The 14,948-nt window shown below is 46.7% G+C and overlaps 2 protein-coding genes and 1 non-coding gene across 4 annotated transcripts; 1 reads left to right on the forward strand and 2 right to left on the reverse strand.

Annotated features, from left to right (window-relative positions):
- Positions 1 to 60: 60 nt before the first annotated feature.
- rrm1 (ribonucleotide reductase M1 polypeptide) lies at positions 61 to 6,627 on the reverse strand. The gene is made up of 19 exons (XM_047050417.1): positions 6,408 to 6,627; positions 5,463 to 5,551; positions 5,184 to 5,361; positions 4,987 to 5,087; positions 4,824 to 4,883; positions 4,700 to 4,739; positions 4,435 to 4,597; positions 4,027 to 4,168; positions 3,843 to 3,926; positions 3,459 to 3,620; positions 2,953 to 3,032; positions 2,670 to 2,871; positions 2,303 to 2,452; positions 1,984 to 2,205; positions 1,790 to 1,866; positions 1,301 to 1,436; positions 1,094 to 1,189; positions 789 to 977; positions 61 to 683 (listed from the first exon to the last, which is right to left on the reverse strand). The coding sequence occupies exons 1-19, from the start codon at positions 6,424 to 6,426 to the stop codon at positions 495 to 497; spliced, it is 2,379 nt and encodes a 792-aa protein (XP_046906373.1). The 5' UTR covers positions 6,427 to 6,627; the 3' UTR covers positions 61 to 494.
- LOC124488062 lies at positions 3,704 to 3,783 on the reverse strand. The gene has a single exon (XR_006958589.1). It is a non-coding gene; the product is annotated as a small nucleolar RNA SNORD83 (small nucleolar RNA).
- A 1,268-nt stretch (positions 6,628 to 7,895) lies between the features above and the next one.
- Positions 7,896 to 14,324, forward strand: slc6a7 (solute carrier family 6 member 7). 2 transcript variants are annotated; one of them, XM_047050520.1, is made up of 14 exons: positions 7,896 to 8,192; positions 9,020 to 9,245; positions 10,065 to 10,196; positions 10,326 to 10,536; positions 10,897 to 11,035; positions 11,165 to 11,299; positions 11,451 to 11,554; positions 11,641 to 11,765; positions 11,877 to 11,989; positions 12,112 to 12,249; positions 12,501 to 12,600; positions 12,796 to 12,914; positions 13,282 to 13,430; positions 13,650 to 14,324. In XM_047050520.1, exons 1-13 carry the CDS (start codon positions 8,067 to 8,069, stop codon positions 13,396 to 13,398), a joined length of 1,785 nt encoding a protein of 594 aa, XP_046906476.1. In that variant the 5' UTR covers positions 7,896 to 8,066; the 3' UTR covers positions 13,399 to 13,430; positions 13,650 to 14,324. The 2 variants fall into 2 exon arrangements, with proteins under 2 accessions (XP_046906476.1, XP_046906475.1); XM_047050519.1 differs by having other exon boundaries at positions 7,902 to 8,192; positions 13,257 to 13,430; positions 13,650 to 14,322.
- Positions 14,325 to 14,948: the final 624 nt, after the last annotated feature.

Consider the following 14,948-nt stretch of genomic DNA (forward strand, 5'->3'; position numbering starts at 1 on the left):
CCTAGTGCCCATGGAGCAGAACAGGTCATTTATCTGTAGTTAAGGAATGATAAGTCAATATAATCTCATTGCACCATTTTATTTCCTAAAATACATCGTTTAGCATACATGTTTGGAGTTTAAGAAATCGAATGAACCCTTAAATTAACATGAAAAATGGAGTTGACACAAGTGAGTAAGCCATACATTGAATTCTACACATTTTATACAAAAAAGACAAACTTAAGACAGTGCACCTTAGAGCGATAAATAGAAACCTGTTCACAAAGAATATCAAAAGATCAGACATGTATAGCTCGGAGCTACGAAAACAACAAACTTCTCTCCCTCCAGTCAGAGCTTGAGTAAACCTGACATCAGAGCAGCCTACCGGAAGATGCACCATGTCTGGCCTAAGGCATTGGAAGTGATTCAACGCCGAGGACTTCAATGGCCGCCGCGATGGTTAAGTAAATGGGAGCGGGGGACGACGACGACACAGCCTGAGGAGAAGTTTAGGAGCCGCACATCACGCAGTCGTCCCGGTTCTCCAGGGAACACACCATGGCGGCCATGTTGCGTTCCTTCGTCTCCTCTGCGTTCTTGGCCGGCTGCCCCTCCTTCAGCTTCTCCTTGTTCAGGGTGAACTGGATGGGGTTGGCCGCAGGCTTGGTCCTCAGGTAGTACATGCCCGTCTTCAGACCCTGAGGAGACACACAAACGACGCGTATAAAAACGCACCCGACGTCATGTGACGCACTTCCTCGTTTACCCTGCGGTGTTGTGATGTCAGAAGCCCTCGACTTTACCTGCTTCCAGCCGTAGAAGTGCATGCTGGTCAGCTTTCCGTAGTTGGGCTCGGCAATGTGGATGTTGAGAGACTGACTCTGGTCGATGAAGGCGCCCCTGTCGGCCGCCATCTTGATGATGGTCTTCTGGGACACTTCCCAGACTGTTTTGTACAGCTCCTTCAGGTCCTTCGTAATCTCAGGAATTTCCTGCGAAAGGCCACAAGCACACTCCATTCAGACGAGCAAATGCGCTACATGAATTTGGCGACGACGCGCCAGCTGGGTGCAATGTAAGAAGTGAGGTTGTGAGTTCCCAAGCTCACCTGGATGGAACCATTCTGAGAGATGAGCTGGTTCTTCATGTCCTCGTTCCAAAGCCCTCGCTCCGTCAGGTCCTTCAGCAGGTGAGGGTTCACAATCTGTAGAGAAGACGTCGTCAAAATGTCAAATATAAAAACGCAGGGAGCTCAACCCCCTCAGAGTTGGGGGTGATGTCAGGCAGGTGACGGAGGTGAGGAGGGAGTACAGACCTGGAACTCTCCGGAGAGGACCCTGCGGGTGTAGATGTTGCTGGTGTAAGGCTCGATGGACTCGTTGTTGCCCAGGATCTGGGCTGTGGAGGCGGTGGGCATCGGGGCCAGCAGCAGGCTGTTCCTCACGCCGTGCCTGAGCAGAAACAGACAAAACAGGGATTACACACCCATTAAGGAGGCAGGAAGGATGGACAAACATGGTCTCACTTATCTATTTACATTACATCAAGTCATTTAGCAGACGCTCTTATCCAGAGCGACTTACAGTATTCCATCTATACTTTTTTTTACTACCATGTTCGTTGTCTGCACCCACACCGCCAGAGCAAATTCCTTGTATGTGAAAATGTACTTGGCAATAAACTGGCTTCTGATTGGATAGATGTTGCCACTCTTTGGGTGTATGGAAACATGATTCAGTGTCGAGTTTGCATTTCTGGGAAATGCAAAGTGGCAGATCTCGTGGCACGAGGTTGCAGCACTTACTTGGCAATCTTCTCCTTGAGCAGTTTCCAGTCTAACAGGTCTGTCGGTGTTTTCTCCCACATGTCATACTGAAGGATCTGAAACAAAACCACAGACCGGCTTGATTACAAAAAGCAACCAAAGGATAAGCTCAGCTGTATTGCTAGGATTGAAGGGGTTTAGGGTTAGGATTTAAAAATCGAATCCCGACTCACGCCTTTGCTGACGGGACAGCCGGGGTAGGTCTCGTAGGGTCCCAGTTCGGCCGCCAGCTCACAGCTGGACTCCAGGGCGGCGTAGTAGATGGTCTCGAAGATCTGGATGTTGAGGAGCTGGGCCTCGGGGCTCTCGAAGGGGAAACGCATCAGGATGAAGGCGTCGGCCAGGCCCTGCACGCCGATCCCGATGGGCCTGTGACGCTTGTTGGAGTTCTCAGCCTGGTTATCAGAGTGGGGGGGGGGGGGGGTTGTTTTTTTGTGTCGAGAAAATTGCTATGCCGGACGGAAACATGGGGTCAAGGCCCCGAGAGCTCACCTCTGGAATGGGGTAGAAGTTGATGTCGATGATCTTGTTGAGGTTCTTGACGATGACTTTGGTGACGGCGGCCAGCTTCTTGAAGTCGAAGGTTTTCTCCGGGGTCACGTACATGTTGAGGGCAAGGGACGCCAGATTACACACGGCCACCTGAGGGGTGTCAAGGAGGAGGGGGGGGAGAGAGCAACGCTGCTCCGTGACTTGCATTTCGTTCATGCGGCAACTAGAAAATATTCGATGACATTTCAAGAGAGCCGTCAATCAAGGGGTTTGGGATAAATGGCTTTCCCTGTGAACGTGGACCCATAGGGTTGACCTGTGACATTGCCCCGTGTGGATGGATGGTTCCTCCCCCCGCCGCCCTCACCTCGTCGTGACTGGTGTACTCCACGATCTCGGTGCACAGGTTGCTGCTCTTGATGGTCCCCAGGTTCTGCTGGTTGCTCTTCTTGTTGCAGGCGTCCTTGTAGAGCATGTAAGGGGTCCCTGTCTCCGTCTGGGACTCGATGATGGCGTGCCACACCTGCTGGGCCTTCACCACGCGCTTGGCCTTGCCCGCCTTCTCGTACCTGGGGGGCACACGGGGGACGGTGAGACTGGCTGTCTCTGCAGCAGGATAGGGAGAGGAGGGGTTTGGGAAATGGCCTTACTTGGTGTAGAGCTTCTCAAACTCCTCCCCCCAGCATTCGTCCAGCCCTGGGCAGTCACTGGGGCACATAAGAGACCATTCCTGTAGGTGGAACGTGCCACAATGAGTACTGAAGCACTAAAGCCCCCCCCTTTCTTCACCCCAACGGACCGATGCAGAGCCCGTATCACTGCGGACGCCGCACTGATCTGCCTGAGATACTTGAACTCCTCCGCTTGGGTCAAGATCTCCTCCCCGACCCGGAGATTGCACTCCACCCTTTTCCGGTCGATAACCATGGCCTCAGATTTGGAGGTGCTGATTCCCACTCCAACCGCTTCGCATTCGCTCCAGTGAGAACTGACGGTCACGGCCCAATGAAGCCATCGGGACCAAATAATCGGCAAAAAGCAACGACCCGATCCTGAGGTCACCAAACCGGACCCCCCCCCCCCCCCCAACGCCCTGGCTGCTCCTAGAAATAATATCGTCGGCTCTAGTCAGGATGCGTGTTTGTTTTTTGCTAACCTGGTTGCTCTCCACTCTCTTCATGAACAGATCAGGGATCCACATGGCATAGAACAGGTCCCTGGCCCTCTGCTCCTCCTTCCCGGTGTTCTTCTTCAGCTCCAGGAAGTCAAACACGTCAAAGTGCCAAGGCTCCAGGTACATGGCGAAGGCCCCGGGTCTCTGGGAGTGGAAGAAGAAGAGATGAACCCAGATGGGGGTGCACGGGTACAGATGTATCCCAGAGCAGGGTGTGCTTGTCCCAGAGCCATCAGACAAGGGTGATAGATATGGGGTCATCTTTGTGCAGAGCACTCGTGTACATCTGTGGAGGTCATCATGTGGCTCGGGGGGAGGGGGGGGGGGGGGGGGGGGGGCACCTAAGGGGGGGTGGGCTCTTCTTACCTTGTTGCCTCCCTGGTCGACGTAGCGCGCCGTGTTGTTGTACACCCTGAGCATGGGAACGAGCCCGTTGGAGTTCCCGTTTGTCTGCGAAACCAACAAGAGTGGCGTGAGTCACTTAGCGCTTAAAAAGATAACATACAAAAAGCGAGCCGTAACTCGTGTCGCCGTCGTGCGCGCGACCTACCCCGGCGATGTAACTTCCCGTCGCCCTGATGCAGCTGACTGCCACGCCGATGCCCCCTGCCGACTTGGAGATGAGAGCACACTGCTTCAGCGTGTCGTAGATCCCCTCGATGCTGTCGTCCTTCATGGCCAGCAGGAAGCAACTGACGGGAGACCAGAAGAAAAAAAACGCATGTCATCGTCAAGACGTTGACATTTAGCAGATGGTCTTATCCAGAGCGACTTACAGTAAGTACAGGGACATTCCCCCCTGAGGCAAGTAGGGTCAAGTGCCTTGCCCAAGGACAAAACATCATTTGTCACGGCCGGGAATTGAACCAACAACCTTCCGATCAATAGCCCGACTCCCTAACCGCTCAGCCATCTGCCCCCCCCCATCCCTGTCCATTCTCATCCGGCACACTCCTACCTGGAGAGTTGCGGGCGGTTGGTGCCGGCGTTGAAGAGAGTGGGAGAGGCGTGGGTGAACCACTTCTCCGACAACAGGTTGTAGGTCTCGATGGCTGCTTCAATGTCCTTCTTGTGGATCCCGACGGCCACCCTCATGAGCATGTGCTGGGGGCGCTCAGCAACTGCACCAAAAAGAGGGTTAAAAAGGTCAATACCGTGTTCCAAGACACCTTCCGCTTGATCTGTGGAACCAACAGAACACGAAACCGCATGTGTCGGCTCACCTTTCCCATTAATCTTCAGTAGGTAGGATCGTTCCAGCGTCTAGTATGAGAAAATACATTAAAGGATTACTTGCTGCACGTTCACACATGAGACAAGGAATAAGGTCAACAAATATGAAATTACCTTGAAGCCAAAGAAATTGTAGGAAAAGTCCCGATCATAGATGATAGCTGAATTGAGGCGCTAGAAAACAAACAAACAATGAGTACAGTTGCATACTACCGTTTCAAACCATGTACCCATAATTCCTCTATGTTGGCATCAGAAGCCCTCGACTTAGACTTACATCCTTGTGTTCGAGGACGATATCGAGAGTCTCCTTGCAGACCATGGGGGAGTGACGGCCGTTTAAAGGGTTGACGTATCTGTAAAGATCCTCCATCACATCTACAGAGACAAGAGAGAGTCAGCAAAGCAGTACTATTCATTCCTCTGAATACACAAGTACTGTGAAGCTGGTAAACGGTCAGTTGAACAACTCACCACTGAACACTTTCTTGGTCTCCTTGTGAAGGTTGGAAACGGCGATGCGGGCGGCCAGGATAGCATAGTCGGGGTACTTGGTGGTGAGTGTGGCAGCTATCTCTGCTGCCAGAGTGTCCAGTTCGACAGTGGTGACTCCATTATATAAACCCTGGATTACCTTCATTGTAATTTGGGTCTGTGAGGACAATGATGGATGGTTAGGGAAGTTGAAATGTTACTTATGCGTTGTATAAAAATGAACAAATGCTATTGGTCTGCAAGAGATTCTTAACTCACGGGATCCACAAAGTCAGAGTTGAGTCCATAACACAGTTTCTGGATCCTGAAGGTGATTTTGTCGAACATGACACGCTCTTGGCGTCCATCTGAAAGAAATGTCACTTTTTTAATACAACAACTGATACATGACAAGTGTGGCCTTTATTTGTTGTTGCTACGTTCAGCATTCAATTCTAAATTGAATTCACGTTAAATTAAGACGTTCTCTTATTAATATTATTCTTTTATTAGCCAAATAATCTAAGCAAGTGTAGATTTAAAACGTTAATCCACCCTATCATTCAAGATAGCTAGATGATAGCCCATAAAAGCAGCACCTAGAAGATAATAAATTTGACAGCTAGAATAAAGTTCACAGCCGTCTGAGTTCGAGACATCCTCTATAATCATTCCAGTTCTTGATCTGTTAATATTTGCTGATTAGCTGACAATGTCCACATGCATTGTAAACAGGTTGTGAAACGCCTTAGCAGCTAACTTTAGCCTTGGAAGCTAACTATTGGCGCCAACTTTGACAAAGGGACCAGCTGTGGAATAGTCAAAGCACTTGACTTAGTGACTAGCTGCCTGTCTCGATAGCCAGGTGGACAATCAATACCCCATCAAACGTTATAGATAGCCATCACATCAACTGCACTTAAATTAAATATAATCTTAATAAATAGGACTTTAATACACTTGATGTAATATAAGAGCAATTGAGCTTGCTATCTTAAGGCTAGTTAGCTAGCTATCAACCCATTACTATTCAGATACCTCTAATCATCTTCACTTACCACTTGAATAGAACTCACTATAGACTGACCAGTTGGTAAATAAAGGAAGGATTTGCTAGCTAACTAGCTAAAGTCATTGTACACAAAGTGCACCATCTGGCAAGTTTGAGCTAGCAAGCCCTGAGAAACATAAATAAACCGGTTTGACAGCAGTAAAGACACTCACCTCGCTTGATAACATGCATGTTGACTATCTGTCTGTAAACAAAACGGCTGCAAAAGAAAAGGGTCTCACACTGCTGTGCAACGACTCAAACTATTATATGAATAACACTGTCCTACGAAGGTCCAAACGAGCCTTCCTGTTGTAAGAGAACGCGCGAATATGACACACAGTCCCGCCAAGCATTAGATTTGTACCAAACTTGCAGCCAATCCATGGTAGGTGTGTTCGACTTCATGCAACGCCGACGTCGCCCGCAGCCGCCTGCAGCCCGGCTGACTAAAGCAGCCAATGGCATTCTCAGTTTCAAGGCAGCCGACCGCAGCCGACTGTCGGCACCGCCTGCGCTGCATGAAGTCGAACACACCTAATCACACAAGCCGGAAGTGGAGAACTAAGGCGGGTGCCAGTGCCCTATTAAGTCACTTTCAAGAAACAAGTTCCCAGGCTTTCTCACATAATAGGAATACATGTTTCTAATCTTTAATTAATTAATTGCTGTGTCTTTGGCAAGTTATTATACAGCGATGTACAGCAATGTGTAAAAACTACTGTTGAAAGCAAACTGTATAGCCTATATAACATTTATTTTATTACAGCTATAGGCTACAGTCTATGGTTGAAAGCACCAACATTACAATAACTATAATAACGATATGTCATGGGATGTTACTATAAACGATTGTCAAAACATGTATTGGTGTCTGATCTCTTGATATGTTATAACATATTGATCCAAACCCAGACACAAATAACCCGATTACATAAATCTTGAATATTGTTGATGATGGACCGTGGCCACCCTATTACTCCTTACCAAAATATGTTTTTAAAAAATTGTGTTGCAAACTGATAGCGTGTAAGCATATATTAAGGCACATACATATATATTATATATGTGTCAATAGGTTTGATTTTATTAGGCTGAATCTTCCACGATGAATAATGCGTAGGTTGAGTTAGAGTCTGAGAATGTTTTCAGAATATCTGTACGGTTAATAGCTTATCTTTATTGTATCGTTTTGTATGCACTCATGAGCAAAACGCAATTTAGTTCACAAATCATATATGACCCTAATCATGTGTAATGCAGCATTCAAACAGAAGAGGTGGTTTCGTACTGAGTATTGTAAGGAGGGACGATTAAAGAAAAAAAGTTGAAATTTCCTGTTGGTGCATTTGTGGTTTCCTCCGTGTCTCATGAGTGCAGTTGAAAACTGTATCGGTGTTGCATGGCATGTCAAATTGAAGGCAAGAGGCGGAGCTTTCAATCATACCGATGGGTATATCCTCCTCTTGTGCCTAAAATATTGAACCCTAAACGTTTCTAATGCCCCATATCTCTCTCACTCTAATGACATTGCAAACGGGTTTGAGGTTGGTTTGCAAATACCTGCAGCTAAAACAACAACAGTCAATGGTTCTAGCTCAGTAGCCTCTGAATAGGTGTGGTTTGACAATCTAGGTGAGATGGATATTTGCTGTCTTTAGAAAGAGGGCGTGCTTTTACAACGCCCTGTCTCTCTTTGTGTGAAGGCTGCACCTGCGCTATAGCCTACACAGTATTTAGAAACTTTCCGGCTATAGCCTATAGGCCCAAGTGAATTTAGTAGGGTAACATTTGCACAAGCCCCGGACTTTTCCACCAGCGAGGGTTCTTTTATGAAACCTTTATCTCAACAATGTATCGCTCATTCTGGAAAAGAAAGTGATTCAAAACCAGGAGAAATGAGTGAGGAAGCCAAAGTGGCACCTGGTTACACGGATACAACAACACCGGACCAACAGGTAGGAAATAATCTGGAAATGTATTTGCTCATCTCTGGGTACCGGTAGGCCAATAATTTTGGAATGTGTTTCAAGTTTGCCTAGACATTTGTAACCCAACCGGCACGTCTCGGACGAGTGTAATTTTAGGGAAGCGAATCACAATCGGCTATTGACTATTGTCATCACTTTGTGGTTCTAAAATGTTTTTTTGATTTTTGATTTTATCTCAGTTTATTAAGTGAATTTAGTTCAAATTTTACGCGTATCTCGTGACTTTATGCAGAAGTGTAAAAATGGCCTTAACATTTTTTCGTTTATGGACGGTGATGCAAGGGATGATGATGGTGGTTGACGACAATGATGATTTAAGTTCCAATGGAAATACAACTTTGCTTCCTCTTTGTAAACTTTCTCGAATTCACCTCTTGTTAAAAACTGGTTTAGCCTGACATAGGCCTAATTTATTCGCATGCAAACAATCAGCAGACAGCCACACAATACCCCCGGGTACGAGGAGTAAACTTGTGTCCGAGAAAAAAATTACTTCCAGTTTATCAGTGGAGATCGGTGACACGGAACGTTATGATATGTAGCCTATTGTCTTAAGCACAAATGGGTTCTAAATCGGAGCAAGTACACAGCGACTTGATTTAGAAGTTATTACTCTCCACTAACCACATTAACAAGCTGATACAAAAAACAGGATAAAAGTGAGCACCATAGATATAGGTGAGGTAGAAGGATTAGAGTTACATTATGTAAACACAAATCATGGTTCGACTGATAACACAATAAATCCCAGTTTGCTGGTCCTGGTCATGTTTAATCTCCATTTGCTTTTTTAGAATCCCGTACAGTTGAATGGACTAACCTTGGCACATGATGTCACCAGTTCTACATCCCAACCTCCGTTTGAATCTCAACCCACAACCCCAGCATCCCCACCTGAACCTTACCTTCCTAGAGAGCAGTGGGGAGGGAAATATGAATTCCTACTCTCATGTATTGGATACTGCGTGGGACTGGGAAATGTGTGGAGGTTCCCCTACCTCTGTTACCGCAATGGAGGAGGTGAGTAACCCACAGCCAAGCTTGTATTCAGGTTTTGGCAACCAAACTGTGAATGTGGCTTTTCGTGAGGGAAGATGAATTGTTATTCAAATTCTTGCCTATAAGGTTACCATAGCCTTTAGGTCTGCACTGTCCTCTTCCCTGTCATGCCTTTCTTCTGGGCTAATCGGACAGCGGAAACCACACTCATGTAATCACAGCCGGTGGGTAGAGCCGGCACTAAGGTCAGCCTTGTAACCTATCCTGCAAAGAAAAGCCAGGAGTATTATTCAGAAACACCCTGAGCTGTGATCTCCAGGAAAGTGTGGGTCGTTTATGATAGCTATACTACACACTGTAAAACAAACATCATATAAGAATCATAAGACGATACGATTGACATGGCGAGACTTTAATGCAAGGAAATGAACAGAAATAACTGTTGCTTCGCACTGGCGGCCTTCCAGTTTCAGCCGGGGACTTTATACGTTTTCAGGACAGGTCCCTACAGGCGTTGGGTGTCGTGTGTGAGTGTGTGTGGCAGCTCAATGTTACAAAACAAATAAATGTAGCCGTTCTCGATGTGCACACCCTACTCGTTAAATTGTCGGTCTCATTTGGGAATGTGGGAGTCAGGTGGCTGAGCAGTGAGAGAATCGGGCTAGTAATCTGAAGGTCGTCAGTTCGATTCCTGGCTGTGCCAAATGACGTTGTGTCCTTGGGCAAGGCACTTCACCCTACTTGCCTCGGGGGTAATGTCCCTGTACTTACTGTGAGTCGCTCTGGATAAGAGCGTCTGCTAAATGACTAAATGTAAATGTAACGTCTCCTCTGCACCAGGCGTGTTCCTGATCCCCTACTTCATCATGATGTTCGTCACCGGGGTCCCTCTCTTCCTCATGGAGCTCAGCCTCGGTCAGTATGGAGCGGCGGGGCCAATCACGGTGTGGAAGTGCTGCCCTCTCCTCAAAGGTAGCCCCCCTTTGCATTGAAACGCCCCCTTTACAGCCGTGTAGTAACAATGACTAAGGCTCCGACGACAATGAGATTACCGGTCACATGTTCCCTTGTCTGTACATACTGACGTGTTTCTGTCTCCAGGCATTGGCATTGGAATGCTCTGCGTTTCCACTCTGGTATGCCTCTACTACAATGTCATCATAGCCTGGACCTTCTACTACCTGTTCAGTTCCTTCCAGAGCCCTCTGCCCTGGTCTTGTGAAGCCCTGGCTAACGTTGCCCTCTGTGGCAACATGACCTCTGGAAACCGTTCGGCCGGCAGAACTCTCAGCCCCACAGAGGTGTTCTGGAAGTACGTGCTTCTTGACGTTTTGAAATGTGTTTAAGAGAGGTTTAAAAGACAGCTAGAATATGGTAATAACCAGTTCTTTTCAGAAAAAGCTTGTACTCTGTGAGAACATTTCGACAGATAAGCTGCAGAGGTTCTGTAAACAGAAAAGCTCAAAGGGTTAATGTCCATAGTACTGTCCATAACTACCATCCGTTTTAAAGGACTGGTTTGGTGTGTGTTTGTGTCTCCTGTGGCTTACGCTTGCACATTAGACGGGGTGGAGAGGACAATTCTCATTACCATGAGAGCTTTGCATGGCAGTCTGAAGCTAAGTGTGTAGTGTGTTTGATGACGTCGTGCGCCTGTGTATGTGTGTTCTAGTGAGCGTGTCCTGGGTGTAGTAAACAGCAAGGGCCTCCACGACCCAGGCCCTGTCAGGTGGCCTCTGGCTCTCTGCCTCCTGGCTGCCTGGATCATCATCTTCCTCTGCATGATCAAGGGAATCCGCAGCTCTGGGAAGGTGAATCCGCCGCCTGGACGTCCGTGATACGCTGCAAACCCAAACAGACACTTTGACTGATTGTTCCGTCTTCCACGGCTGTTGGCGCCATCTATCTAATGCCTCCTGTTTCCGGACTGTTCCCCTCAGGTTGTTTACGTGACGGCCACTTTCCCCTACTTTGTCCTCATCGTTTTGATCATCCGAGGGGCCACGCTTGAAGGGTCCCTGCAGGGGGTGGCCTTCTACTTGACGCCTGACTGGGAAAGGCTGGCCAGGGCACAGGTACAGCCCCTAGTCCCGACCTGATGGGCGGGTATAGCTATAGATAACAATACAAAGCACAGTAACATAGCAACTATCAAGTCTCCAGTTCAATTTGTTTCCTCTTTCCTTGTACGCAATTAAGTTGATTGTGTGTTCCACTGCTGCACAGGTGTGGAACGATGCAGCATCGCAGATCTTTTACTCTCTGGGCATTGGTTTTGGAGGGTTGCTTTCCATGGCATCCTATAATAAGTTTGACAACAATGTGATCAGGTTTGTCCTTGTATCTTCTCTATACTGTACATACGACTGGCCAAAGACACGGTGTGTGTGTGTGGCTAAAAATATGATGATTTCAGGGACACTCTGGTGATCACCATAGGGAACTGCAGCACCAGCTTCTTTGCAGGGTTTGCCATTTTCTCCATTCTGGGTCACATGGCATGGAAGAAGGGAGTTCCGGTTGGGAAAGTAGCAGACACAGGTAAATGGATGAAACTGCATGTCGTTCCTCAATGTTTGGACACTGGTATTGGTATGAAGGAGGAGTCACATTCAAGTTTCACCAAGCTATTCTTTGATGTTCTTATTCCAGGCCCTGGTTTGGCGTTTGTTGCTTACCCAGAAGCCCTTGCTTTGCTGCCAGGCTCTGTGTTCTGGTCCATTCTCTTCTTCCTAATGCTCTTCATGCTGGGCGTCGACACTCTGGTAAGAAATACAGGTCTGGTCACTCCAACCGACAACAGTATCCAAGTGTATTTGCAAGCTAAAGATATACATTCAATTCCCTTTTTCATTTTTTATGTATTTTTTTTGTTGTCTCCTTGTAGTTTGGAAACATGGAAGCCATCACCACAGCGTTCGTGGATGAATTTCCCCAGCTCAGAGCAAACCTGAAGCACAAGTCTCTGTTCCTGGCACTGCTGTGTTTTGTCTTTTACTTGATGGGTCTCCTGCTAATCACCGACGTGAGTGTGAAATCGGTGAAATTAGGGAGTCAGATGGCTGAGCGGTTAGGGAATCGGGATAGTAATCAGAAGGTTGCCGGTTCGATATAACGTTTTGTCCTTGGGTAAGGCACTTCACCCTGCCTGCGTCTGGGAATGTCCCTGTACTTACTGTAAGTCGCTCTAGATAAGAGCGTCTGCTAAATGACTAAATGTAACTCGGATGTGGCTGTGTCTGTCTGTTTGTGTTGACGACTGTCTTCTTTAAATAGGGAGGCATTTACTGGTTCACCCTTATCGACTCCTTCAGCACTAGTTTCGGTCTCATCATCATCACCCTCTTCATGTGTATTGGCATCTCCTTCTTCTACGGTATTACCTTTTATCCATTTGCAATCTCTGATTGGTCAATCCACAGTCCTTGTGCTAAGCCCTGTTAACATGTACCGGTTTCACCCGTCACACTAGTATTGCCACGTCAGGTGGTCCTCCAATTCATGTTCTGTAGAATCGGTTTGAGATCTCACCTTTCTTTCTTCTTCTTGGGGTGGGGTCCTGTTTCCACAGGGGTGAACCAGTTTTGTCAAGACATCCTCGACATGATCTGCCGTTGTCCTCCGTGGTGCAGCAAAGTGCTGCTCTACTTCAAAGCATGTTGGGTATTTTGCACCCCATTTCTACTGCTGGTGAGGACTAATATCATTTCCTGGACTCATTTCTTTTCCTGAACCATATCATTGATATGATCCTCTCATTTTAGTTGTTGGAAAGTATCTTACTGCTGCATCCTCAGAATGGTGAATAATTCATAGACAGACAGGCCGTGACATTCAATCGCCTCTCCCTATTCTGTTTCCCTATTTCTCTCTGTTCCCCTTTATTTTATTGTACTCAGTGTGTAGGTACAGGGTAGCTCGCTATCTATACACAGTATGTGTAAGTAATAAGCTCTTACATTGGCGACGTGTCAAAACCGTGTTTGTCTGTTTCTTTGCTTTGACCTGGTGTTTCTGTGTCTGTGCTTTCAGTTTATCCTGACCTATGTCTTCATAGAGATGTACCGCACCCCGCTCCGCTATGGGTCCTATGTGTTCCCTCTATGGGGCAAGGCCTTGGGGGTGTGCATGGGTGCCACGTGCTGTCTACAGATCCCTATCTGGGCGATTGTAGCTATCTGCAGAGAGTCTGGGACACTAAAAGACGTCAGTACCCACCCCCTGCCGTGCACCCATCATCACTGAGGCCGTGTTACACCATGGCTTTCACGTCACTAACAATACAGCTGATCTCTTAAGAGATTGCAATCTACCTTGGCCCCAACATCGGTCGTACCACCGTGAAAACGGTCATCGACCCAAGTAGCCCATTCTGAAGCGTGTCACTTATTCTTTCCACTCTTTTTTTTTTCTTTGTGAACGTAGCGTTTCAAGAAATCTATCCGACCTCTGAATTCCTGGAGGGTGAACGACCTGCACAGCGATGGGACGGAGGAGCGAGTGGAGCCCGAGAGAATCGAGGCTCCGTTCACGGTCAACCTCACAGACTTTGACTTTACCGCCACCACCTGGGAAGATGGAACGGACACTTGAAAACGAACTTACAGCTATTTTACATGTCGTGATCAAGAGTCTCCCCGTCTTGCTTTTGGCACAGGCCCAGCTAAGATTAGCTTGTTGGTGAGTGGCAATCTGAAAGGCACAGACTGGCATCTGTTACCTAAGGACAATATGAATGGATCTTTTTTTGATATTTATGCTTTTATGTATTGTACAAGCGTTTTTTTCTCTCCACTCTACGCAATCGACGTGGATGTGTACTGTGGAATGCATTTTCAGAAAGTGTTTTTCGTCCTTCACTGGAGGAATGCAAACTTGGTAGACAAAGGCTGACTTGGTGTCTACTGGTAGACTGGCTGAATATTTAAGGCTGTCACCCTCTTTTTACATCCTCAGATTATGATCACATCCGATGGTCAAAGAAGAACATTATACTAACTTTTATATTATGGAGGAATAAAAGTAATCTAATATGAAACTGTTACTTGTTATCCATTGAGTGCCTTTAAAAAAAATGCCGTCAACCCCTCTGACAAATAGGGGCAGACATCAGGTATCTGTTAGCCTACTTTTTTCCTAGAAAATCTTTGTTATATCTGAATACATAAATGGTTGTAACATCCCTGAAATGAGTTGTAACAGGTTGGGATGTCTGTATCTGTATCCATTATAATTCTGCGTTGACATATTCCACCTGTCAACTTAATTCTAGGTAAATACAAACAACTCGTAATGGTTATACACCCAATTTAATAGCTTCAGTAAACATAATCAAACACTGGTGAGAATATCAAATATCCAATATCTAATTAATCTGCAAGGTTCCAACATAAATAAACATCTAAAACATCTAAAAATTTAAAAAAAACATTCAACATTTGACACCTTACAGCAGCTAATTTGAAACAGTTGAAATAGTTCAATCATATGTCCATTGAAACAACATTTTGTAGCATAGGGCCTTGATCAGCAGGTGTGAACAATTAAAATAAAGGCAGAAATGCAGATTTTACCATGGCCTACGATCAGTGCGAACCAAACTCATTTGGAATCTCCCAGGAGCTTCAAACTGAGAGCAGGTTGCCAGGTATTAAAAACGTATATCCCCTTATGAAAGCCCACAAGGAGAGGAGTGAGCAGTCCGATGCATGAGCCATGTTTCAA

This window comes from Hypomesus transpacificus, unplaced genomic scaffold (genome assembly GCF_021917145.1).
Source record: "Hypomesus transpacificus isolate Combined female unplaced genomic scaffold, fHypTra1 scaffold_116, whole genome shotgun sequence".
NCBI lineage: Eukaryota > Metazoa > Chordata > Actinopteri > Osmeriformes > Osmeridae > Hypomesus > Hypomesus transpacificus.

Excerpts from the sequence above, each read along its gene's own strand:
- rrm1 (XM_047050417.1), bottom strand. Across the intron at positions 3,033-3,458 it reads AGAGAGTGGAGAGCAACCAG|GAATGGTCTCTTATGTGCCC; the intron begins GTTAGCAAAAAA and ends TTCCACCTACAG. Across the intron at positions 2,872-2,952 it reads TTTGAGAAGCTCTACACCAA|GTACGAGAAGGCGGGCAAGG; the intron begins GTAAGGCCATTT and ends TGTGCCCCCCAG.
- slc6a7 (XM_047050519.1), top strand. The coding sequence starts at position 8,067 with ATGAAACCTTTATCTCAACAATGTATCGCTCATTCTGGAAAAGAAAGT. Across the intron at positions 11,990-12,111 it reads TGCTGGGCGTCGACACTCTG|TTTGGAAACATGGAAGCCAT; the intron begins GTAAGAAATACA and ends GTCTCCTTGTAG. Across the intron at positions 12,601-12,795 it reads TGGCATCTCCTTCTTCTACG|GGGTGAACCAGTTTTGTCAA; the intron begins GTATTACCTTTT and ends CTGTTTCCACAG.